Below are 24,847 nucleotides of genomic sequence, written 5' to 3'. Positions count from 1 at the left end.
AGCTATATGTTCACATTGCATGTCAACTATTCACTCATTACAGATTGCTTTTATTTCTCTAAGTTGTACTTAGATTAATTCCTTTCCTTGCTCACCAGTGGATCCTCTGCAGTGAATGGGTGCCGTCAGAATGAGAGTCCAAACAGCTGATAAAAACACCACAGTAATCCGCACCACTCCAGTCCATCAGTTAATGCCTCAAAGTAAAAATCTACATGTTTGTAAGAAACAAATAAATCATTATGTCATTTAAAGATAAAACTTTCGGCAAAAATATGAGTCCATGATTAATAATAAAGCTTCCTCAAGTGGAAAAAGTCCAGCCCTTGTTTTCCTCTCAAATCAAAATCCACCATTTGTTTAGAGCTGTTTTAAATGGTTTCGTTTTCTAGACCGTGCTTGATCTGTGCAAAGTTCTCATCTGATTCAGACTAAACGGATTATTTACTAAAGAAAGCATTATAGATAGAGAATTTTTATTTTAACTTTAAACAATGGTTTAAACTTTAACATCTTAATGATGGAAACACTGCTAATGATGGAAATATGGCTTTTTCCTTTATGAGACATTACGTGTTGGATTCATGTGGATTACAGTACTTGTGGATTATGTTTTATCAGCCGTTTGGACTCTCATTCTGACGGCACCCATTCACTGCAGAGGATCCATTGGTGAGCAAATGATGCAGTGCTACATTTCTACAAATCTGTTCTGATGAAGAAACACACTCATCCAGAGAATACACGTACAGGAAAAAATGTATAGTCTGAATGCACTGTAAGTCACTTTGGATGAAAGTGTCTGCTAAATGCATACATTTATTACATTTATTTACACCTTGGATGGCCTGAGGGTGAGTAAACTCTCAGTAAATGTTTATTTTTGGGTGAACTATTATTTTAAACACAGAACTCCAGTAAGTCTCCTGTGCTATGAAATAGCAATTAAATTTTCCTCTGAGCAGATGTCTTCACTGACCACTGATATAATGCTCTTGTACAAACACATTTTCTTGACAACAAACATCTACCAACCTTCTGGACCCTACTAAATATTTGCTCAAGACCTTTGCTTTCCCTTCACTACTTCAGAGGTGATGAAATATCAGTATTTATTCAAGCTCCTGTGTTCCTGAGCAGACAGAAGGAAAGAGAGAGAGAGGATGTCCTGCTCCTTTTAATAAGATGAAGCTGTTCCAGGTAGATAAGTAGACTTTTTTTTTTCTCAATGTAATTACTCCAAAAGAGAACCACCATTAAACTATCAGAACCTCACAGACCTGTGTTTAGACAAGATACAGTAAGTTTAGAAAAATCTAAACTTCAAAATACAGATGAAACACCTGTTAAAAAAAAAAAAAACATTACAGAAAATTCCTTCATAGTAATACAGTAAATTTACTTTTTACAATTGTATAGTGTATTCATACATTATTTCCATACCATATATGAGCAATATCACACTCTTAGCAATGCGATATGGCTGTATATTGCTATTGCTGTGATTAAGAGGTAATCACGGCATGCCAATATACAGCCATATCTCACAGCTGCAAGTGTGATATTGCTTTTAAACAACGGTTCAATGGCACAAGTCTATAAATACATAAGAAACAACAACAAGTGTCTTCAAAGCCTATAGGGTGTCCAATTCATCATTTTTGCTTGCTTTTGTGGCTGTTGTGCACCCTCGATGCACACCCTGCACTCTGTATACTCCACGGCAGACTTCTACCCGATGGTCAAAGCAACATTTCATCCCAAAAGTGTGGACTCCGATGAAGACTGCGAGCAATCTGGGGCAGGTCCTATGGTATTCGTACCTATAAGGCCCTGAATGGTTTAGCTCCTGCGTACCTAACTAGCCTTATACCATGCTACAATCCATCACTCTCCCTAAGGTCACAAAACGCTGGACTTTTGGTAGTTCCTCGGATAGCTAAGTCCACTAAAGGAGGTAGAGCTTTCTCACATTTGGCTCCTAAACTCTGGAATAGGCTTCCTGATAATGTTCGGGGTTCAGACACACTCTCTCTGTTTAAATCTAGATTAAAAACACATCTCTTTCACCAAGCATTCAAATAATGTATCTCTTAAATTGTGACTGCAGTTGCATCTGATCAAATGTGCATTCTTATTCTTTAGCTTGGGTTAAACTAATTAATCTTACGTTGTTGGAACAGCAGCTATGCTAATGATGTCTCTATTTTGTTTCTATGTTTTGCCACGGGATTTACACAAGCTCCAGTCTGGATCCAGAACACCTGAGAAGAGATGATGCTGACCCTCAGAGGACCCCAGAGGATGCTAACCCTGAATCAACAAACAGAACTAACAAATATTGCTATAAGTGTGAATGAATCATATAATAATTGCTGTTAATAATGTCCATTGTCTGGCTGACCACGTCTTGTATACATTTTTTCTGAAAATTCCTGTCATATGCGCACAAACTGACAGTCACCACTTATACTACTAAATATCGTATATTTTATAACTACATTTTCTGTAAAGATGCTTTGCAATGATTTGTATCGTAAAAAGCACAAATTGAATTGAAAAAATGGCGATTGCATGTCGCACAACTCTGACTGAAATTTGATGATGCTAAGGCTATGATTGGTTATCAAGGCATATAAAAACACATATATATATATATATATATATATATATATATATATATATATATATATATATATATATATATATATATATATATATATATATATATAAATATATATATATATATATAAATATTTTCAGAAAACATAAAATCATATTATATTTTACAATTTATTATTATCTGAGACTATGGTTTATTGCTTGCTTAGTTTGAATGCTGGTCACGCATTTACCCAGCATTCATTTACTCACTTTTAATGCATTAAAGTTTGCTGTGTGGCACCCGAGGGTGTTTCTTAGTCCTTTGCAAGCAGCCCTGACGTGGATACAGCATGATGCAATCATTGCGCGTCTGTGAACGCGAAACATGCATGACTGTTCCGACGGCATTCAGGTGCTGCATTCACTCCCAAAGTAACGCTGTGTATCCATGCGACAGCGCAGGGTGACATCTGGAGACGTGTTTGGCGGGAACGGTGGGAGTGGGCGGACATCTAGATCCATCCATATCATCTCCCTCTCAAACTCCATTTCTCATCGTCTCCGTCTGCCTTATCACTGCTATCGATTGTGGTGGGTGGGTGGAAAAGGAGGTGGGTGTCAATAGACGTGTCACGGCAAACATGAGCCAGATAGGAGCATAATGAAGTCATCGGACAGCAGCTGTCAAGGGCCTGACTGATTTGGCTTAGTGACAGCCGAAGGCGACTGGAGGCCTGCAGGAATGTGCGGAAGGCTGAGATATCTGCCAGGGGTCGGCGCGGGGTCAGCCGTCTCACTGCCAGCTTCAATTGGACTGTAAAAAGACATCTCACTATGAGTTCATGAAGCTCCATAAATGATTCAGGGCCGGCTGACTGCGGTGAGGATCCATAACAATACATTCAGACACAAACCTAGCACCAGGCATCTATCATTAGAGCCACATTTATGTTAGTAAGCCTGGATTAAATATTTAATACTTCGATTGGCCTAGCAACTGAGAAAACGTCCGCTAAGGTAAGCATCACTATAACCAGTGTTGGGGAAAGTTACTTTGAAAAGTAATGCATTACAATATTGCGTTACTCCCTAAAAAAGTAACTAATTATGTTGCTTAGTTACTTTTAATGGAAAGTAATGTTTTACGTTACTTTCAAATTACTTTATAATTATGAGTAGGGCTTGATTGTTTTTAATATAAAAAGTTATATTTATAGCAAATGCAAAAGCCCATTCACACTAAAAAGTGTAATGAATAAACCTCAGGCTGAAGGAAAAATTGTTCACGTCTGTAACACAAGAGAAGAAGGTTCAACACTCTTCAGCAATAAAAAACAATGAAGCACAATTGTCGGTTTATCTAAAGTCTAATTAGTATGGTTGAACTGGATCATCAAAGGTCAGATGCAAAGTCACTGGTTAATAAATGGGATTAGACACTTGTGTTAATTAACATATTTAATTATTGCAGGTGTGCGTCATTTCACAGTTTTAATTTATTCTGATGAATACTAAATCTAAATTGTGAGTGAGATGAATTAATGCACATTCACATTTACTCTAGGACTACATCATGTTCACACAGTGAACACTTTCGATTTATCCCAATATGGGGACTTGTCTGTCAATAAATGGTAAAACAAAGTAACTGGCGTTACTTAAAAAAAAAAAAAAAAGTATCTCAGATATTTTCTTGTAAATTAAAAAGTAAAGCATAACTTTACTAGTTACTTGAAAAAAAGTAATCTGATGTAACTCGTGTTAGTTATGCCTTACTTCCAACACTGACTATAACTATCGATGATCCGCACTGAATTTTCTGAATTTTTTTCAGCACTGCATTTTTTTTCATAGTTTGGCTGGTCCTGCGACTTATAGTCAGGTGCGACTTATTTATCCAAAATTAATTTGACATGAACCAGAGAAATGAATGAGAAATGAACCAAGAGAAAACATTACCATCTGCTCTGTGCTGCTCAGTGCTCCTGTAGTCTACACTGAAGATATATAGCGCCCTCTCGCGGCTGTAGACGGTAATGTTTTCTCTTGGTGCTTGGTTCTAAATAAATGCGACTTATAGTCCAGTGCGACTTATATATGTTTTTTTTTCCTCGTCATGACGTATTTTTGGACTGATGCGACTTATACTTAGGTTTAACTTATAGTCCAAAAAATACGTCACACGTACTATATTTTTCAACTTGCTGCATTCTGAAATTCTGCATGATGTATGTCTGCTAGGAATCCATTCCAATTCAATTAGAAATCTGGAAATTAACTGGAATTTAAAAGCATCCTCGATTCAGTTGTAAATGATAATCAAATACAAATCAATATAAATATTAGATTGAAAAGCACTACCTTGATCACCACAAAAATGAGAAATATTGTCTTGGCAGCTAACTGAAGTAAAATAAGTTGAGGTACTAACATTATTCAAAATGAAACTGAAATAGATGTAAAATAATAAAAAATAAAAAAATGATAATAATAATAAAACTAATATAAATCACAAAAGCACATAACAAAATGGCTAAAATTAAGATGAAAACTGAAGCTAATTCAAAATATTATAGAGATTAATTCTTATTTTCTTGTATTTTATACGATTTTAATTTTTTTTATTTTTTTTTTGTAATTAAATTTCCTGGTTTGATCCATGTCAAACCCTAGGTTAATCACACATGCAACAGGTGTGAACTGCACACACAAGAGGAGGTTAAAAAGAGCGCCGATTCTTCACTTTTCAGTCCATGTCAGCTCCTCATCACTTCTTTCTGCTTTATGCTCGCACAAACTTCCATAAGCCTCCTGCTTGCATGAAGGAACGTGATGGATTTCATAGTCAAGGTGCTGGTTTAATCCAATTTTAATCCATCTCCCCGGGCCGGAGTTTGAGAAGGCTTTTATTCCTTTTGTCAGGTTACTGCTGAGAATGCAGCCCATTCTCATTTTTCATTCATACTAACGTGTACAAAAGAGTTGCACACAAAATGCACACAAAAGTGCATTAAAAGATATACAATAATTAATTTAATAAGTGTAGTGCAAGCTATTAAAACAAAATAATTATATATATATATATATATATATATATATATATATAATTATTTTGTTTTAATAGCTTGATAATAATATATATAACAAGCCACATGCTGTATATATTTAATCTATATTTGTAAACAAATTTGTTTTATATAACTGTTAAAAAGAAAAGATTTAAGATAATATTTAATTATATTTAATAATATAATCATGTAAAACCTTGAATAAATTTGATATATTTATTTTTATTTCCTTATTTTATGTAAATCAATTTTAGTTACATTTTATTTAAATATGAACATTTTATAAATTATATTTAAATCATATACTAAACTTTGTATATATCATTAACTAATTCATACAATCATTCATTCATTTTCAAAATTGTATTATATTAAAGAAAAATACATATAATATATGACTATTATATATGAAAATTATATTTATTTATTAATTATTTTAATGTTCAAATATATTTAAATGATATACTAAGCTTTATATACATTTTATTTGTTTGCATAAATTTGTATATTAAATAAAGAAAAAGAAAATATTTAAATCATAAAACGTTATATAAATTTTATGTATTTATATTCTTATTTGTATTTGTTAAATATCTAAATGTATGAAAATCTATTTTGTTTATATATATATATATATATATACAAACGCACTAAACTTTGTAAACATTATTTATTTATTTATTTACATTTAATTTGCATATTAAATGAAGAAAAATAAATAAAAACATTTGACTTATTAAATATATTTAAATACATCCAAATTATAATTTATTTAGTTATTATTTAGATATGTTTAATTATACATTTTAAATAAATGTGCAAATTAAATAAAAAGAAAAAAAAATATGTTAAAATGTATGTAAAGTTGTATAGATTAAAAATTATTATTATTATCATTATTATGATTATCATTATTAAATATATAAATGACAAATATATATATATATATATTTATATATAATAATTATATAAATTATAATATAATTTATATATAATATATATATATATGATTTTACTATATTAAAATATATTTCAATAATATACCGAAAAAATAAATAAATACTGCATGTACAATTTCTTGCAAGAAAAGAAAAAGGCAGGATATACAAAGGCATTCATGTACTGTATGTGGCAGTCTTCATTAATAAAATCATCAAGCTCTAGCCTTCCACTGAAACTGCTTTGAAATATGGCCCACTAAACTGAGATATGACAAGCTTCTAGACCTCCCAAGAGCCAAGAAGCAGATATAAATGAAATGCGTTGAACAGCTGTCAACATGCTATTAGTTACTATCACGAGTGAGATGATGCTTTCAGTACACGCTAGTCAAAGAACTACATACGATTAGTAGTTCAAGACATCATTTTGCACTATACACCAGAGAAAGTGAACTCATTTTGGTCTCTAAGACTCTCATCAAGTACAAACAAGCATCAACCCCAACGTACATGATAAGACACATGACAGATTTTCTTTAACCATATGCTACATTTACTCCTAGCTGTGCTCAACGAGTGTATAAAGCGACCCGGAGTTACAGAAGTCCTCCTCGCGAGACACAATCTGCCACGGAAAACGTTTTATCATCAAACCCACGAGACACACACGCCGCCGCGGCCCCTCCGCGGTGACAATGAATACGTCACAAGCACACACCGGGAAAAAACTGTCAAATAGAAAGTGCAATCTCTTTGTGCTCTGCTCTTTTTGTCCCTGACGTTAACATGCATTGTGAGGCAAGGCGCACATCACCCAAGTCACACAGCATTCAGAGGAAGACTGAATCTTAAGGAAATGGAAGTGGCGAATCCTGGAAAAAGACGGATGGATATAGAAGAAAGTGTCCATGCAGCAAATCCTTCTGTAAATGGGAATCAGAGGCACAATGCAGGCTGAAGTATTTAATCCATCAATAGCGATTCCAGCAGACAGCGGCGTAGCGCTTTAACATCAGGGTCAGGCCTGTGACTACCAAACTGTATTTACTATCTACGTGATCGGCATGCACAGGCGTTTTGTTCAGACCAACAACAGGAAGTGTGTGTCGAGTCTCGGAGGAATCATGAACTGCTCAGATGGAGATCTCAACATGTGTGTTACACCGAGCAGAAACAAATGAGGCAACTGTTGAGTTTAGAGCTTAAAAGTGTAGAGTGAAAGCGTAGAGCATGTCTCCGATCATTCACTCATTCTTTCATATATTTATTAACGTTTAGGATAATATAAATAGTTAAATAATAAATTATGAGATCTCATGAGTAATCTTTCTATTGTTTCTTCTTTTTTTTCAAGTTACAATGGCCAATGAATACTCCTCATCAAATTGTTTGAAAACCAAATTATCTAGGAAATATAAATAGAAAGTTTAATTTTTGAAAAATTACTAATGAGATATCTTATTTTCTCTAAAAACCAATAAGATTATATTGAGAGAAAAAAAAAAAAAAAAAAATATATATATATATATATATATATATATATATATATATATATATATATACACATCGTATCTGTAACGTTTATGAATGAATCTGTTTCCTTTTTTGGTCACCTTCCTCCTAGTTTTGGTTAATTGATTCTTCCCACCTGTTTCCAGTTCCCTCATCACCTCCTGATTGTTTAAACACCCATTCTGTTGAGTTCTCCCTCTTCCGTGATTGTTTAGATGTTTGCATGTCTGAATGTAAAAGTATTGTAACCTTACCTGAATGTGCATCTGTATGTTAATGTTATATGTTATCTAGTATATTGTCTGAATTCTCCCTTCGTAGTCAGTAAACTCCTCATTTATTCCAGATCTTCCTCTTGCACTTTATTTTACGTTCAGCACTACCTTAGTTTGTATCAGTATCAGATTATATAAGGAATAAATTATCTAGAACATTATAATTTATAAATAGCAATGATGTTAGATAAAGAAAAAAAAAATCATGTTTCCTTAAACTCCCCTCATCAAATACTTTCCAGAATAAATTATCTATGATATTTTTAATATGAAATTACTGATATGATTTTTTTTAAATATTATCTCAATTGCTTTTGCTTAAAATAAATTATGAGATTAAACTGAACAAATGTAAATGCTTTAGTCTCATTTGCTAGGACACAAAAGCGATCTCAATATGATCTACTTATATTTATAAATATAAAATTATTTTCTTAAAGGAGAACAAATAAACTAAAAAGAGAAAGAAAGGCTCTTGATTATAACTTTGGTAAAATAAAATATATATAATATAAATAAAATAAAACATTGCATTATGCGTCCATGAATATATATTATATAATAAATTATATATTAATTATATATTAATATGAACAGTAATATTTATTACTACTATTAATATTACTATATCATTTTTTATTTGGGAATATTTCTCATTCAGTCAAGACTAAATGACCGTGGCTCTTATTAAAAGACCTACAGAAAAGAGTAACAACGTTGGAGATGTCCTGCTTCTCACGTAATATGAAAATCTAAAGTCCGAGATCTTAATATGAAGCTTTTGTTATCTTGAAACCAAACCCACACACACACACTTAGAAATAAAACTCAGAATGGCTCTCCACCTGATCTCATTGCCATCCAGCTTATAAGAACTGAGATTTTAAAGATATGACATCGTCCTCTTTGCTGACTTTGTGTTTGGAGTCAACAGATCTGAAGTTGAATGCTTACACAAGAAAGCAAAGTACAGCGATTAGAGAAGCAAACATGCAGCAGAGCGTTGCGTTGTGTAAATGAGATGCATTCGTCGGGGCTCACATCAGACAGGTACATTAACTAATGCCGAGCTGTTAAAGTACGCCACTAATTTTAGCGAGTTGTCAAGTAATAATTGGGGAGGATGTGTTCGCAGTTCCAGTGTGAATATGCACACTACCATAATCTATTTGTGGAAATAATTTTTACAGTTGAGAGAAGAGGAAATAACTGCCTGTTTCCCGCAAGAGATGGTTTAATCGCTGTTCCAGGCCTTCGCTATTTACGTGATTGAGTGGATGTGAACGGAGAAAGGTGGCAAAGTTCAAGTAAATAGCTTGCATTATTCACTGAGAATACATTTAACAAACAGTAATTAGAGGGCAAATGCAAACGGGGATGCTCGTTATCTGGCAGTTTTTCTGCGGTACGGCTTGTTGACTTGCATCGAAAGCGCTCTTCGGTGAATTATGTATGTCCCATTTTCTAGCTTTCAGGTCATAGTAAATGTGCTCTCTGTACAAGAGGAAATCCATTTCATCTGAGCACCTTTATGACTGTATAGTCATTCAGAAACTCTCTCTGTCTCTCTCTTTCTTTCTCACGGAGGAAACAGACTTAGCACTTACTAAGTGCCAAATTGGAGTAAAAATAGTTCTGCAGGTAACTTTATTAGCAAGTGCAACTTACATTTATACTGACTTTTGTAAAAATTACATTCTCAACCATACCTGTAAATAATTATAGAAATACACACTTTTTCTTCAAAATTAAAAATAATAATAATAAAATGACTGTAACTATGATAAAATAAAATAAAAAAATAATAATGCTGTCAATTGATTAATCACGTTTAATCGCATCCAAAATAAACGTTTTTGTGTACAAAATATGTGTGTGTACTGTGTATATCTATTATGTATATATAAATACAGACACACATGTCTGTATATATATATACATATTCATGTCCGTATATATATATAATACACAGGATTTCCCTGACATGGCTGCTTCATGACTAACTGCTACTGAATCCATGCCTTCTTTCTTTGCGTGAACAGTTGGGTGGCATTACGCAAATATTTCCACAGAGTGATGTAGACATGTGGGGGTGTGTTTGAATGAGCTGTTTTAGGGGGGCGTGGCAGTCTTAACCTTGATCAAGAATATTTTTTGGATTTGAGACTTTAGTCTTTGCAACTTTCCAGATCTTCTTTATGCACCAAGAGCTTGTAACACTCCAAAGAGAAAGGAAAAATTGAAATCACACCCCTTTAAACACTGGCAAGAATTAAAAAGAAATGCGATTTATAAACTGTGCAATTTCTTCAACTGTGCAAGTGACAATTCGTGTGTCAACTGTGCAGCGTGCAGCTCGCTTATAGACAGACGCGATGTGTGCGGATTTATGGCCATTTGCGTATTTTGAGAGCGAAAGAGAGAGAGAGCATGCTTGCAGAGATTCACTCATGCTGTTTGTGAAATTACGTCTCACACAAGGTTTTCAAATTACTTTATAAGTTATTACCTCACCTTCAGCATAATTATTTAACTTGTGCCAGACAGAGACATTGCCGCTGCATGTCATGCCAAACATCTCACAGCAGCGTCATCAGCTTGAGATCTCTTTTTTTTTCTTTCAGATCTGCATTTTTAGAGACTAAAAAATCAATCAATCCAACATGATTATCGTCCAATAGCGATCGGTAGCAGATCAATCTAAGAACCTCTAATTTCCAGTTGAAAGACTCTCCTGCTTTGATTTGAGGAATTTACTTGCGTCCGCCAGTGTTAAACATGTGAGCCGATATTGGAGGGATTGTTACTTTAGCGGCTGCAATGTACTGCCTCGCTCTGAGGGACATCACACCACCATCAGACTCTGACAGCCACCCAAGCTAATTGCGACAGTTCAACACTTAGATCACTTTGTGCGCCGCTAATTCAATACCCCATGCATCATTTTCTCCATTAGAATATGCAAATGCACCCAACTCTGAACATCACCTTGCTTTTTTGTTCTCCTGCTCTGTCCTCTCCTCAGCCACCCACAAACACACCTCTGTCTCTCTCTCTCTCTCTCTCTCTCTCTCTCTCTCTCTCTCTCTCTCTCTCTCTCTCTCTCTCTCATGGTACGGCTGAGAGTGGTTGAATAATGTGTCAAAGGGACAAGTGGGACAGAGGAGTCTGGGATTAGGGAAAGTGTGTGTGTGTGTGTGTGTGTGTTTGCATATGTGCTGACAGGGTGCGTCTTGAACATATTTGACGTTAAAATGTAAAATAAAATAAATAAATAAATAAATTTAAAACCTATATATATTTAGAGTCTAAATATGGCCTAATTGAAAATAAACATTTATATAAGTGCATTTTTTTTGCATATTTTATATATTAATGTACACAATCTGGCCCAATTTAACCCCCGTTTCACAGGTGAATCAAATAATTAGATTCTGATGAATGGTTACAAGGACCTTTGAAATTATTATTTCTTTGGAATAATATGCACCATATTATATATTATTACCATATTATATTGTGAACTGAGAACATAAACAGGTCATTTTTTTTTATTTCATGCTGACTTTAAAGCTGCTTTATGTAATTTCTGTGCCACCGGCCTAAACCACTGCCAATAAGTTTTGATAACATAGCGTACTCATCATAAAAAACTTACAGCAAATCGTGCAACAAAACCGCAGGTTTAGTGCCAGAAAGAAATGGACGAAGGCAAACAAATGAAAATGAAAATGACTAAAGAAGCCGATTTGAAAGCCAGCCGGCTTGAGCTGGAAGAGCAAGTTCATTTACTAGTGGTTTTCAAAGGATCTCTGATTGCAAACACTTCACCTGCTAATCATACACCACAGGTTAAAGCACAATTTGACATGCTGGAGAGTTGAATGGAGCCACAATGTTTGCACTCTTCAGACGCATCGTATCATAAATAACTACACACTTCAGTTTTAAAACGTTTCACAACACACATACAATAATAAAGAAGCACACGTCTCTTACCCCATGTGAAGGATACGTGAGCCAGCCCCAGTCTCCTGATATTTTGGTTGTGTCCAGGAGATTCACTGTAAATTGAACACAAAACACATTACAAACAGCTTTCAAAAGAACGTTTTATCATAATTCCTGGTACTCCATTATCTTGAAGCACACCCAGTTACATGAGCTGATGCACATCTGAGTTCATTTTGATAGACTGCAAGGATACACTTCTCATTCAAACAAACTGCTCGTACAATGCTCACCTTTGACCTCAACACATGATCTTGACTGTCTGTACAGGACAGAATGGGTCACAAGGATCATGCTCTCAAGGCAAGAGTCAGCGCCATTACAACATAATTTCTGTTTAAAATATTCCAAATTATTTTTTGCTTAGAAAGAATTTACCAAAAGGCTATGAAAAAATAACTTAATAAAGATGTATTATATGAAAACAACAGTTAGTTTGTTTACAGATAATGTAGTTTCTCCTAAGTAGGTTTGTCTTGTTTTAAAGAAAATTTACTACAATAATAAAAAACACAATAACAAGACAAAATAACAATTAAGATAATCATTTCTTGCAGTGTAGTTTATACAGGGGTCCACATGTAGCATGATGAAGTATGTTAAGCTGTAGCATTGGCATGTGCAGTGGGCCGTCCCACGGCTTTATTGATGACCAGACACTTACAGCCTGTTTTTCGGTACGAATCAAGGTCACCACAAAACAAGCATTTTTTTTTCTCTGTGACTGTAGCCGAGGGCCAAATCGTGCTACATTTCTTTCACGGATAAACACTGTAAACTGTATCTTCCTGCTCCCATCCATCTATGAAACACGAGAGGAGCTGCGCATCTGGCCCTGAGCTGCCGGCGTGACACTTGACGCGGGAAGCTGTGACAGATGCGCCCATCTGTGCGCGAGGAGGAGTCTGCGTGAGCCACTCACCTGACCCAGTTTTACCCCCATAAGCCCAGACACCCTGAATGCTGCTTTACATTCAGTGCACCCATCTAGTTGGAAATGGGTAAACAAGGAGTCACCTTCAATTTGAAAAAATGCCAACTGCCACATGGACGTGTGTCGGGTAGAGCGCTAACAGATAACACAAACCGGCTTCAGCATCCCATAGGTACCACAAAACAACAAATTAAGCTTGCCGTTACCTCCACATTCCATTCATTACGCCTATATGTGGCTCAAACACAATGATTTTTTTGGGGGGACAATATCGTGGAGGTCACATTCGGGTTATTGTTGTGATCAGTTTCAGGTTTAATTGAAGGTTTAAGAACTCATTTTTTTTTGGTTTAATGCTAAACTTTCACAATACAGCACACCTGCTTGACAACAGGGGTAGCACTTTATTTTACAGTCCTGTTCCTCATGTACATACTATGTACTTATTATAGTATTTACAATAACTATGTAATAACTAGGTACTAACCCGGAACCTACCCCTAAACCTAACCCTACCCCATGTAGTTACCTTGTATTACCAGAACTTTCTAAGATAAATACACTGTACGTACACTATAAGTACATGTAAGTACACGTACTGTAAAATAAAGTGCAACCACAACAGGACTATGTCATCAAACCTATCCAGACAACCATCAAGAGACATTTCCACAGACCAGTGATCTGTCTGACTACTGCTGTGTCTGTCATTATGCAGGGAAACAAACATAACAGACTGATCTTTATTTGAGGGAAAATCTTTTTACTATGAAACTGTTATGAGCCAAGCAATCCTCAAAGTCAGCAAAAACATACCACCACTAGCAAATGTCATAGGAGACGTCTTCATGATGGGGTGTTGGGATAAAATCTCTTTATTTAAGGTTATTTAGATTTGTTCTTTGCCTTTGCCTGAATGCATGAACGTGAATTGACTGTATAACAGAAGAACCACCCATGTACATCAGGCCATAGGTGAGCTCTCTTTCTTGTATTTTACATGTAAAAGCAACACAACACTCTAGGGAACCTTTCAAATTTTGTTCATTTACAGGCTGTCCGTGCAATTTTTCTTTTTTTTTTTTTTCTTTCAGTTTCTTTTAAATGTCATCACCCTGGTTAATTTTCTACTTAGAGAACTTTATTTTAGCTCTCTCTGATCTCTCTCTGTCTCTGTCCCACGCTTGCAGGCTGTAATCAGCAGTATTAGTGCACATGTGATTGGATTTCTAATTTAGAAAGGCTGCTTCTGATGAGAGCACTGGGTCAGAAAGTAAGAACAGATGGCCTCTCTCTCTCTCCTTCTTGGTTTCCTTCCTTCTCGCTCTTTGGCTCCTTCGTAGAAACCCGTACTAACTACAAGTAGTGCTGATACTAACTTAACATTTATTTAAGTTTTATAAATTTAACATTTATAAATACTGTATTTGGAGTGTAGTGTGACAGTAGCACAGCTGCTTTCAAAATAGCGATGCCAAGTACACACTACAGGACAGAAGCTCTAGCATCTGCATGTCATCATGTTTCATACACTGGAAGTGCACTGGCAATGACACTGTGCAAGTTAACTACATTCTGGGGCTTTTTGTCAAAACAAAAAGTGACAAAAAGTGAGGGTGACAATCTTCTGTGTGTGTGTGTGTTTGTGTGTGTGTGTCAATGTAGCATGACAAAACCTTGCTTTTTTGTCACTCTGCTTTATGCACATGCAGCTTTACAGCCAAGGAATCCAACATGACAATCAAACACAACCTCCTGAAACTTTGGGAATCTGGTTTTGTTTAAGCAAACTAGTTTGTCATACACACTGTATACATATAGAGTCACCTCCAAAAGTCCGTAAATACCATAGACAAAATGGGATTTATAAAGTGGGACAATATCAGCATAAGTCCTTGTCATTTTGTAATGACACTGCATTGAAAAGGGACAATACATAAAATGTCTAACCGTCTAACTTGACTTTATAATTAAAATGAGTTCTGACAGTGAAATGTATATAAAATGTGATTATTATGCAAAATCATTATTACTGATCTTCAAAGATAGCTGGCAGTTATTTTATTACATTTATGCAATATAGTTGATACATATTTATGCTATAGTTTTTTGCATATACTAAAATTAGAAATATCTATGAACAATATTAAACAATTTGCACATGCAGCATGCCAATATATAGCCATATTGCACTGCTACGAGTGTGGTATTGCATTTATACAACAGCTTGATGGCACAAGCATGTAAATAAAAAAAGAGACAACGATGGCGTGTCTATAAAAACCCTATTTTGTGCAGAACTACTTCCTTCCACCTCAGATTTAAATCTCAATTTTAAATCTCAATTTTACAGTATATTACTGTATTTGGAGTAGAGTATTATGAGAGAGAGAGATGGACTGAGTGACTGATAACCTGTATCTGATCCAGCATTTATCCTTCAACTCAATCTCATATTCTCAAAAAAAAAAAACAGTTTTAATGTACACTGAGGAAAGCGATATCTTTGTCATACTATCCTTTCATCTGTTATGAGTGATTTCTGATGACAGCGCGGCTCAGTGCATGTGTCGGCTGCATCTTACTGTTATTAAAAAAGTAAAATAAGCATCCTTGTTTACAACCCTGTTTCAGTCTCTTTCAATATAAAAGTCTTTACTGGTGACTCACTTATAAAAAGTCTCTTGTCGCCATCTAAGGGCAGAAAATTGTAACTAAAATCTGAACGAACTAAACCATTACGAACACACACATTTCTCAATTTTAAATACTATCGTTGTTTATATAAAATAGTATTTATTTAATTAAATTATTTAATAAACAACAACAACAGCCATCATTAAACTTGCAAGGCAATTCAGTCAAAAATACAAAGGCAGCACTCTGATATAAAAATAATAGATTGATGAGACGAAAGACTGCCCGTTAGATTTACAGAAAACAGATTATATCTCATGTTGAACCACTATAGAGACATCAGAGCCAGAGGTTTCAGAAGATCTGGCCGATCTTAGTCTTCTCTCAATGGGCTCATAAGCTCTTAACTGACGCCTTGGAGCTCACATCACCGAAAACATCAAAGCAAATTTTGAAATAAACGTTATCTTTATAAAAAAATAAAAAAAAATAATGTAATTGTAATTAAATTATATTACATTTTAAATGTTCATAATCATATTACAGTTCCCTATCTGTCGGTCACTACGAGTTATGTCGACCGACAAATGGGGTCTCACTTGGGAGGCCAATCATCTCTGATTTTAAGAGAAAACGCCAATGAAATTGGCAAGTGGATTAACACACCTGAGCCACTCCCCGTGCCAGCGGGTATAAATAGGGCGACAGGTGCATCCACTCATTAGATTTTTGCTTCGGAGCCGAGTAGTGGATGAAGAAACCTCTACAAAGCCATCATCTTTGTTTTGTTCTACTGTTCCTGGTCGGTGTGACGGCGCATTACAGCGGTGTCCCTGCGAGTCGGCGATTCCCCTGGGCGCTTCGGCTAAAAGAGACAGTTCTAAAAGAGCAAATCACGGACGATTCGCGTCTTTTTCAAGATGCCGTTTCGTCCGTGTCCCTCTGGATGCGGTCGTTTCCTGTCTTCGGTTGACGGTCACGAGCGTTGTCTGCAGTGTCTGGGCGTCCAACACGCTGAGGCTGCGCTCGTGGATGATTCATGCGTCTACTGTGGGCGTATGAACATGGCAGCGCTGCGATCGCGTCTCTCACTCCTCAAGGGGAGTGCAGCAGACCCCTCTGTCGCCACCCGTCCCGGTCTCTCTGGCTCGAGCAGAGGGCCGCCGGCTGGCGCTCTGGGAGATCTGAGGATCACAGTGAGAGCTTCTCCGCCGGGCCACGCCCCACGGACCTCTCACTCCTCACGCAGCGACTGTCCCGTGCAGCTGCCGATTGATTCTGCTGGGCCGTCTCACAGCGGTCCCAGCGTGTCTTTCGGTGCGCCGCCCGAGGACCAGATGTCGATTGCTGCATCGGGGGATGGGTTATCGACCTCTGAGGATGAAGGTTCGGCGGGGCTGCCCCCCTCGGGTGTTGTCGCTACTGCCGAATCGGACTTGGAGTTGTCGGCCATGCTTGCCCGGGCAGCCGTGAGTATCGGACTGGAGGTGACTACACTGCCCAGTCCCGAGCCCTCACGGCTGGATGATTGGTTTCTCGGCGCGGGACGCGGCTCACAACCTCGTTCTGCTCCGGTGCCTTTCTTCCCGGAGGTGCATGAAGAGGTGACGAAGTCGTGGACGGCCCCTTTCACGGCCAGAAGCCGCTCTTCTCCCTCTTCCATCCTCACCACCCTCGATGGCGGGGCAGCCAGGGGGTACGTAGAGGTTCCCCAGGTGGAGAGGGCGGTTGCGGTGCACTTGTGCCCACAAAACGCCGCCACTTGGAGGAATCGTCCGCGCCTCCCGTCCAAGGCCTGTAAGCTGACGGCCGCACTCGCTGCCAAGGCTTACAGTGCTGCGGGCCAAGCTGCCTCTGCCCTGCATGCCATGGCTATCCTGCAGGTACACCAAGCCAAGGCACTCAAAACCATGCACGAGGGTGGTACCGACCCGGGGTTGATGCAGGAGCTGCGCACGGCGACCGACTTCGCCTTACGGGCAACGAAGGTCACGGCGCGGTCCCTCGGGAAGGCGATGTCCACGCTGGTGGTCCAGGAGTGGCATCTCTGGCTGAACCTGGCTGAGATGAGGGACATGGACAAAGCGCGCTTTCTCGACGCCCCCATCTCCCAGGCAGGCCTGTTCGGCGACACTGTCGAGGACTTTGCCCAGCAGTTCTCGGCGGTACAGAAGCAGACTGAGGCCATCCAGCACATCCTGCCCCGACGTGTCTCTCCGCCTGCCACCGTTCCGTCGCGGGTAGCGCCTCAGCCTGCTCATCGCCGTGGGCGCCCCCCTGCGTCCTCTACGCCAGCTCCGCCCCGTGCTGAGAGTTCTTCGAGGCCGGCGCGTCAAGCCCCGCGCAGGAGAGCTGCGCCCCCCGTGTCACTCCCGGCTGCGAAGTCCTCCAAGAAGTCGACCAAGCGGCCCTGACACGGGCAACTCGGAGATGCGGAGAACTGCTCTTCAGGAGATGGCGAAGACAGCGCCACTCCTTCCCCCGGAGGAGGGCCGGGCGGAGAATCTTCAGTTTCTGTTTTGTTTTGTTCCGCCACTGGCCGGACGGCCAGTGGTACCCACATTTTCAATAAAAGAGCAAATTCTCCTTCCTCCGAGTTGCAAGGCTCGTGGCTTGACAATGAGCGACGCACAGCTTCCTCACTCTCACCCACGACGCCTCCTTTCGCCAGCGGCCAAGAGGTCGCGGTTCGGAGACGCAACGCCTCTCCACGCGTCTCTGGCCAGTTCCTCCGGGAACACGAGGAGTGTGGTTGCGATGACCCAGGACGCTGTGCCTTCTGGGCCTTCCGGCACGACTCCCCATCGCTGCACCACTGCGGGTATGTCGACTGTCCCTTTGGTGCCACTTGTACGGTATCTGGGAGCGTGGCTTGCGCTGCCCAACCCGTCACGCTGGCTCATCCGGACGGTTCGACTCGGCTATGCGATTCAATTCGCCCGGCGACCCCCCAAGTTCAATGGCGTGCTCGAGACTTCGGTGGCAGTCCAGGACGCCCCTGTCTTGCGCGAGGAGATTGCTGTCCTCCTGGCGAAGGATGCAATCGAGCCGGTCCCTCCAGCCGAGATGAGGACGGGGTTTTACAGCCCTTACTTCATCGTGCCCAAGAAGAGCGGTGGCCTTCGACCTATCCTGGATCTGCGAGTCTTGAATCGGGCCCTACACAAGCTCCCGTTCAGGATGTTGACGCAGAAACGCATTATCAAATGCGTTCAGCCCCAGGACTGGTTTGCAGCGATCGACCTGAAAGACGCGTACTTTCATGTCTCTATCCTCCCTCGTCACAGACCGTTCCTGCGCTTTGCTTTCGAGGGTCAGGCATGGCAGTACAAGGTCCTCCCCTTCGGGCTCTCCCTGTCCCCCCGTGTCTTCACGAAGGTCGCGGAGGGCGCCCTTGCCCCACTTTGGGAAGTGGGCATCAGGATCCTCAACTATCTCGACGACTGGCTCATTATGGCCCGGTCCCGAGAAGAGTTGTGCGATCACAGGGACTTCGTGCTTCGGCACCTCAGTCAGTTGGGGCTTCAGGTCAACCGAGAGAAGAGCAAGCTCTCCCCTGTGCAGAGAATCTCTTATCTCGGTATGGAGTTAGACTCGGTGAGTATGACGGCATGTCTCACCAGCGAGCGTGCCCACTCAGTGCTGAACTGCCTGAGTTCCTTCAGAGGCAGGACAGTGGTACCGCTGAAACACTTTCAGAGGCTCCTGGGGCATATGGCATCCGCAGCCGCAGTCACGCCGCTCGGGTTGCTTCATATGAGACCACTTCAGCACTGGTTACACTCCCGAGTCCCGAGATGGGCATGGCGCCGCGGTACACATCGTGTCACCATCACACTGATGTGTCGCCGCCTATTCAGTCCTTGGTTGGACCTTGCCTTTCTACGGGCCGGCGTGCCCTTAGAACAAGTGTCCCGGCACGTTGTTGTCACAACAGATGCCTCCAACTCGGGCTGGGGCGCGACATGCAACGGGCAGGCAGCCTCAGGGTCCTGGACAGGACCTCGACTGCTTTGGCACATCAACTGCCTGGAGTTGCTGGCAGTGCATCTAGCTTTGCGACGGTTTCGTCCGCTAGTGCTGGACAAGCACGTGTTGGTCCGCACGGACAACACTGCGGCTGTTTCGTACATCAACCGACAAGGCGGGTTACGATCACGTCGCATGTCTCAACTCGCCCGTCATCTCCTCCTCTGGAGTCAGACGTGGCTCAAGTCGCTGCGCGCTGTCCACATCCCGGGGGAGCTCAATCGTGCAGCCGACGCGCTCTCACGACAGCTCACTTTCCCCGGGGAATGGCGACTCCATCCCCAGACGGTCCAGCTGATTTGGAGTCGATTCGGGGAAGCCCAGGTAGACCTGTTTGCTTCCCACGAGTCCTCCCACTGCCAGCTGTACTATTCCCTGTCCCAGGCCCCCCTGGGCACAGATGCACTGGCACACAGCTGGCCTCGGGCTTTACGCAAGTATGCGTTTCCCCCAGTGAGCCTGCTCGCACAGACACTGTGCAAGGTCAGGGAGGACGAGGAACAGGTCCTGTTGGTTGCGCCTTACTGGCCCACCCGGACCTGGTTTTCGGAACTCATGCTCCTCGTGACAGCCCCTCCCTGGCGCATCCCCCTGAGGAGAGACCTCCTCTCTCAGGGGCTTGGCACCATTTGGCACCCGCGTCCAGATCTCTGGAACCTCCACGTGTGGCTTCTAGACGGGACGCGGCAGACCTAAGTGATCTGCCCCCAGCAGTGGTAGACACTATCACTCAGGCTAGAGCCCCTTCTACGAGGCAGGCCTATGCTCTGAAGTGGAGTCTGTTCACGAATTGGTGTTCTTCTCACCGAGAAGACCCCCGGAGATGCCCGGTCAGAGTCGTGCTTTCTTTCCTGCAAGGTAGGCTGGAGCGTGGGCTGTCACCCTCCACCCTGAAGGTGTATGTGGCTGCCATTGCAGCACATCACGATGCAGTGGACGGCCGGTCCCTGGGGAGGCATGACCTGATTGTTAGGTTCCTGAGGGGTGCCAGAAGGTTACATCCTCCTAGGACACCCCTGATTCCCTCCTGGGACCTCTCTATTGTCCTGGCGGGACTTCAGAGGGGTCCCTTTGAGCCGCTGGATTCGGTTGAGCTGAAGTTCCTGTCTCTCAAGACAGCGCTCCTGATCGCGCTCACTTCCATCAAGAGGGTCGGGGACCTCCAAGCATTTTCGGTAAGTGAAGAGTGCCTTGTGTTCGGGCCGGCCTACTCTCACGTTGTCCTGAGACCCCGGCCTGGATACGTGCCCAAGGTTCCCACCACTCCCTTCCGAGACCAGGTGGTGAACCTGCAAGCGCTGCCCCTGGAGGAGGCAGATCCAGCCTTGTCGTTGCTGTGTCCCGTAAGAGCGCTTCGCATATACGTGGACCGCACCCAGAGCTTCAGAAGCTCTGAGCAGCTCCTGGTCTGCTTTGGAGGTCAGCAGAAGGGGAAGGCTGTCTCTAAGCAGAGGTTGGCCCACTGGATAGTGGACGCCATCGCCTTGGCTTACCATTCCCAAGGCGAGCCGTGCCCCCTGGGGGTGAGGGCCCACTCCACACGGAGTGTGGCCTCCTCCTATGCGTTGGCGCACGGCACCTCTCTGGCAGACGTTTGTCGAGCTGCGGGCTGGGCGACACCTAACACCTTTGCGAGGTTTTACAACCTCCGTGTAGAGCCAGTTTCCTCCCGTGTGTTGGGTAACAGGTAATTGGCGGGAAGGGCTGGCTGGGTGTCTCGCTTGCTGCGCCATTCCCCCTAACACGGGGATGTGAGCGCCTTCTTCTCCCAGTAGAGTTCCCCGGTTGGCGTACCCTGGTCGAGCATCCTCCAGCACCCTCGGCGTCAGACTTGGCGGAGCAGTCTGTCGCCAGGCCCAGTACTGGCGTTAGCATGCCCGGAGCCGGTCAGCCCCTGTACTGGGCTAGGTGTCCATATGGCTGGGTTCCCTGCGGGTAATCCCATATGTGTATTCTTCCACGGTAAGGTTTCCCTCTTGGCAAACCCGTGTCTTCCCTTGACAGATCGCTCTGTCGGTCTCTTCTGGCAGCCGTTCCATCCCTACTCCAAGGTAGGACCTGCCTCAGAGATCCTTTCCATATGTAGTACTGCCCCCTGGGTCAGTCCATATCGGTATATCTGTATATCGGTATATATATAAGATTTGAAGCAATCTTTCACTGAAGGTTGAAATCCCTTCCATTTACTTTATGTGGGCGGAACAGCAGCATGGCCTTCTCCAGCAGCGATGTACTTCACCCTTTGGCCCCTTCGGTACCAAGGTCAGTGAATTTGCGCTGGGGCTTTGGGAAGGTTACGACCTTAAGCGTAGCTTTTGTGGCACGCCAAGGCTTGTCAACAATTGCAGCGCCTCAGGGTTGTGACGAGGTTCAGGTTATGGCGTTTTCCATAGGACCCCATTTGTCGGTCAACATAACTCGTAGTGACCGACAGATAGGGAACGTCTCGGTTACGTACGTAACCCTCGTTCCCTGATGGAGGGAACGGAGACGTTATGTCCCCATGCCACAACCTTGAACCATTCGCTGTTGCCGGGACACGTTCTCGGCTCCTCAGCGTAAAACCTAATGAGTGGATGCACCTGTCGCCCTATTTATACCCGCTGGCACGGGGAGTGGCTCAGGTGTGTTAATCCACTTGCCAATTTCATTGGCGTTTTCTCTTAAAATCAGAGATGATTGGCCTCCCAAGTGAGACCCCATTTGTCGGTCGACATAACGTCTCCGTTCCCTCCATCAGGGAACGAGGGTTACGTACGTAACCGAGACGTTACTTTTTATGGATTGCATTATTACAATTATTCACATTTCATAGTAGCAGTAAATTATTCATAATTTATTGATTTACATCTATTCTTTTTCCCACTTACAGTTTTGGTAAAACTTTGGTAAAAGCTACAATATAATTTTAATGCATTACATAATTTTAAGTGGAATTTTTTTCCCTTTTTGTATTTCTTTTTTAAGAATTATTATATCTTTTTTAATTAAAACATTCAACAAAGGTGTATTAAACTGGTCAAAAGTGAATAAACTTATATTGTTACACATAATTACACTTCTATAAATCAAGCAATCCTGCATATATATAGACAGGAAAATTTCAGGACACATAATGCACTGGGCACGTTGTTGCCCAAAGCCACTCCCAGTCTACTCCTATTGGATAGGCCTTGACCAGAGTCAAATCCTTGGGAGTGAGGTTTTATTTTGACTGGTTTTCGTTAAGACCTCTAAGTTTCTATGCATAAACGTTATGATGGTCATTTTTGTCCACTGAAATGGTAAAATGCTCTCAGAGCAGCATGCTACAGTATGTGTGGTAGACGAAACCGTGCCATTCATTCACACAGAGAAACATAGAACATGTTCATATCTAAAGACTCTTTCTGAGGATTCATATTTGGTTTAATATAATATATTGTGTTTTGTGTCAACCAGCAGACTTTTGCTAGCAATTAAACATAAATTTCTCAGTCCAGGTAAGACAGAAAAAAAGAGAAAAGTACCTTTCACCTTTGTGTTTTTGTAGTGCTATCAGCCAATCAATAGTTATTTTCCTCATACTGACAGATTTATCACATTGCATATCTGGGTAAAGTGATTTCTACAGGTATTTTAGACTACCCTGATAGTTTCACCAATTCTAATATCAATGTCCTGCTGTTTACTACAGCCAATTTCAGAAGCCCGTGTCCCACTTACACATGGAGATGCCTGTCAGCGGTGACAAATGCCTTTCCTCAACAAAAGCATCTCTGCAGGGAATTAGGTGTACATTTTTTAAAACAATTTTTAATATTTTGCCCCCTCAGAAAATATAATTTTAAAGAGTCTATCCATCAAAACCAGAAAAGTCACAGACCAGTTGTGAAATAAGTTTACAGTTGTGCTCATTCACAAACGGAGACGTCCCGCAGGCAGTGGTTAACTTTTCCATCTTTTCTTTTTACACCCTGAAAACTGTTCTCAATTTTCAGTCCTTCTGGCTTTTCAGGCGGAAGTGTCTATCAGACCTGAGGATTGATGGAGGGCCGCTGTTGCCCGAACACTCAGGGTCACTGACGGAGAAATTACAGTGTCTAACACGATACAGGGTGAAGCATTCGTCTCAGCAAGTTCAGAAAATGCATCACCATAGTCTCAGAACTACTGAGCACAATGCATTTTGGGAGAGAAATGTAAAGCTTTTCTTAATGAGTCAGGAATATGTACAGCATGCCATCCTGATGGGAATAGGACCATAATGTTTATCATTAGTATGGAATGTATTTTTAATGAACAGACGTGTGAATGATGCAAACAGAGGAGGATTCTACAATATATACCTGTGTTTGTTTGTTTTCTTTTGAATATTTTATTACTCAAAGCATATTTTCAAATGCTCAACGTAGGGCAGTACATTAATGGAGTTCTCTGAGCACTAATCGCTAATATTATCGCTTACGCTTAAGGTTAGGGATTTGAATTAAGTTTAATGCTAAATGTTAAACTTTGGTACCTAACTCAAATGATCAGACTTGCAATGTTATTCAGAAGTACAGAATAAATCTCTGATCTTTCTTTTTTCAAATAAATCATAGATAAATAAGATGAGCAAAAATTATTCTAGTTTTGAACCAACTATCTGTTCCTTCCGTGTCTGCACCAGATGGAGCAACATCAACAGACGCAGTTTTGCAAAGTACTGATGAAGGTTTTAAGATGACTTCTGATGGGCAGGACGTCCGTATGGCTGTAATTCCACAGCTGACTGATTCCATTCTGATCAGTCAAATCACTGATCTATCTCTTCTTCCTTTGCTCTTCTACTCCACGAAAGGAACACATGAAAAA

General features: G+C 41.0%; 1 protein-coding gene across 4 annotated transcripts in view; it reads right to left on the bottom strand.

Moving 5' to 3' along the window:
• LOC113110855 (ephrin type-A receptor 8-like) overlaps positions 1-24,847 on the bottom strand; it is a 78,746-nt gene that overhangs the window by 40,457 nt on the left and 13,442 nt on the right. For all 4 annotated transcript variants that reach the window (XM_026275088.1, XM_026275085.1, XM_026275086.1 and 1 more), the window contains exon 2: positions 12,400-12,464. In XM_026275088.1, coding sequence (XP_026130873.1) covers positions 12,400-12,464 — 65 coding nt within the window. The remainder of the gene's footprint in view (positions 1-12,399; positions 12,465-24,847) is intronic.

The sequence above is a fragment of the Carassius auratus genome, chromosome 11 (genome assembly GCF_003368295.1).
Source record: "Carassius auratus strain Wakin chromosome 11, ASM336829v1, whole genome shotgun sequence".
Classification (NCBI taxonomy): Eukaryota; Metazoa; Chordata; class Actinopteri; order Cypriniformes; family Cyprinidae; genus Carassius; species Carassius auratus.
The sequence above is the reverse complement of the archived record's forward strand: the minus strand, read 5'-3'. Positions and strand labels throughout refer to the sequence as shown.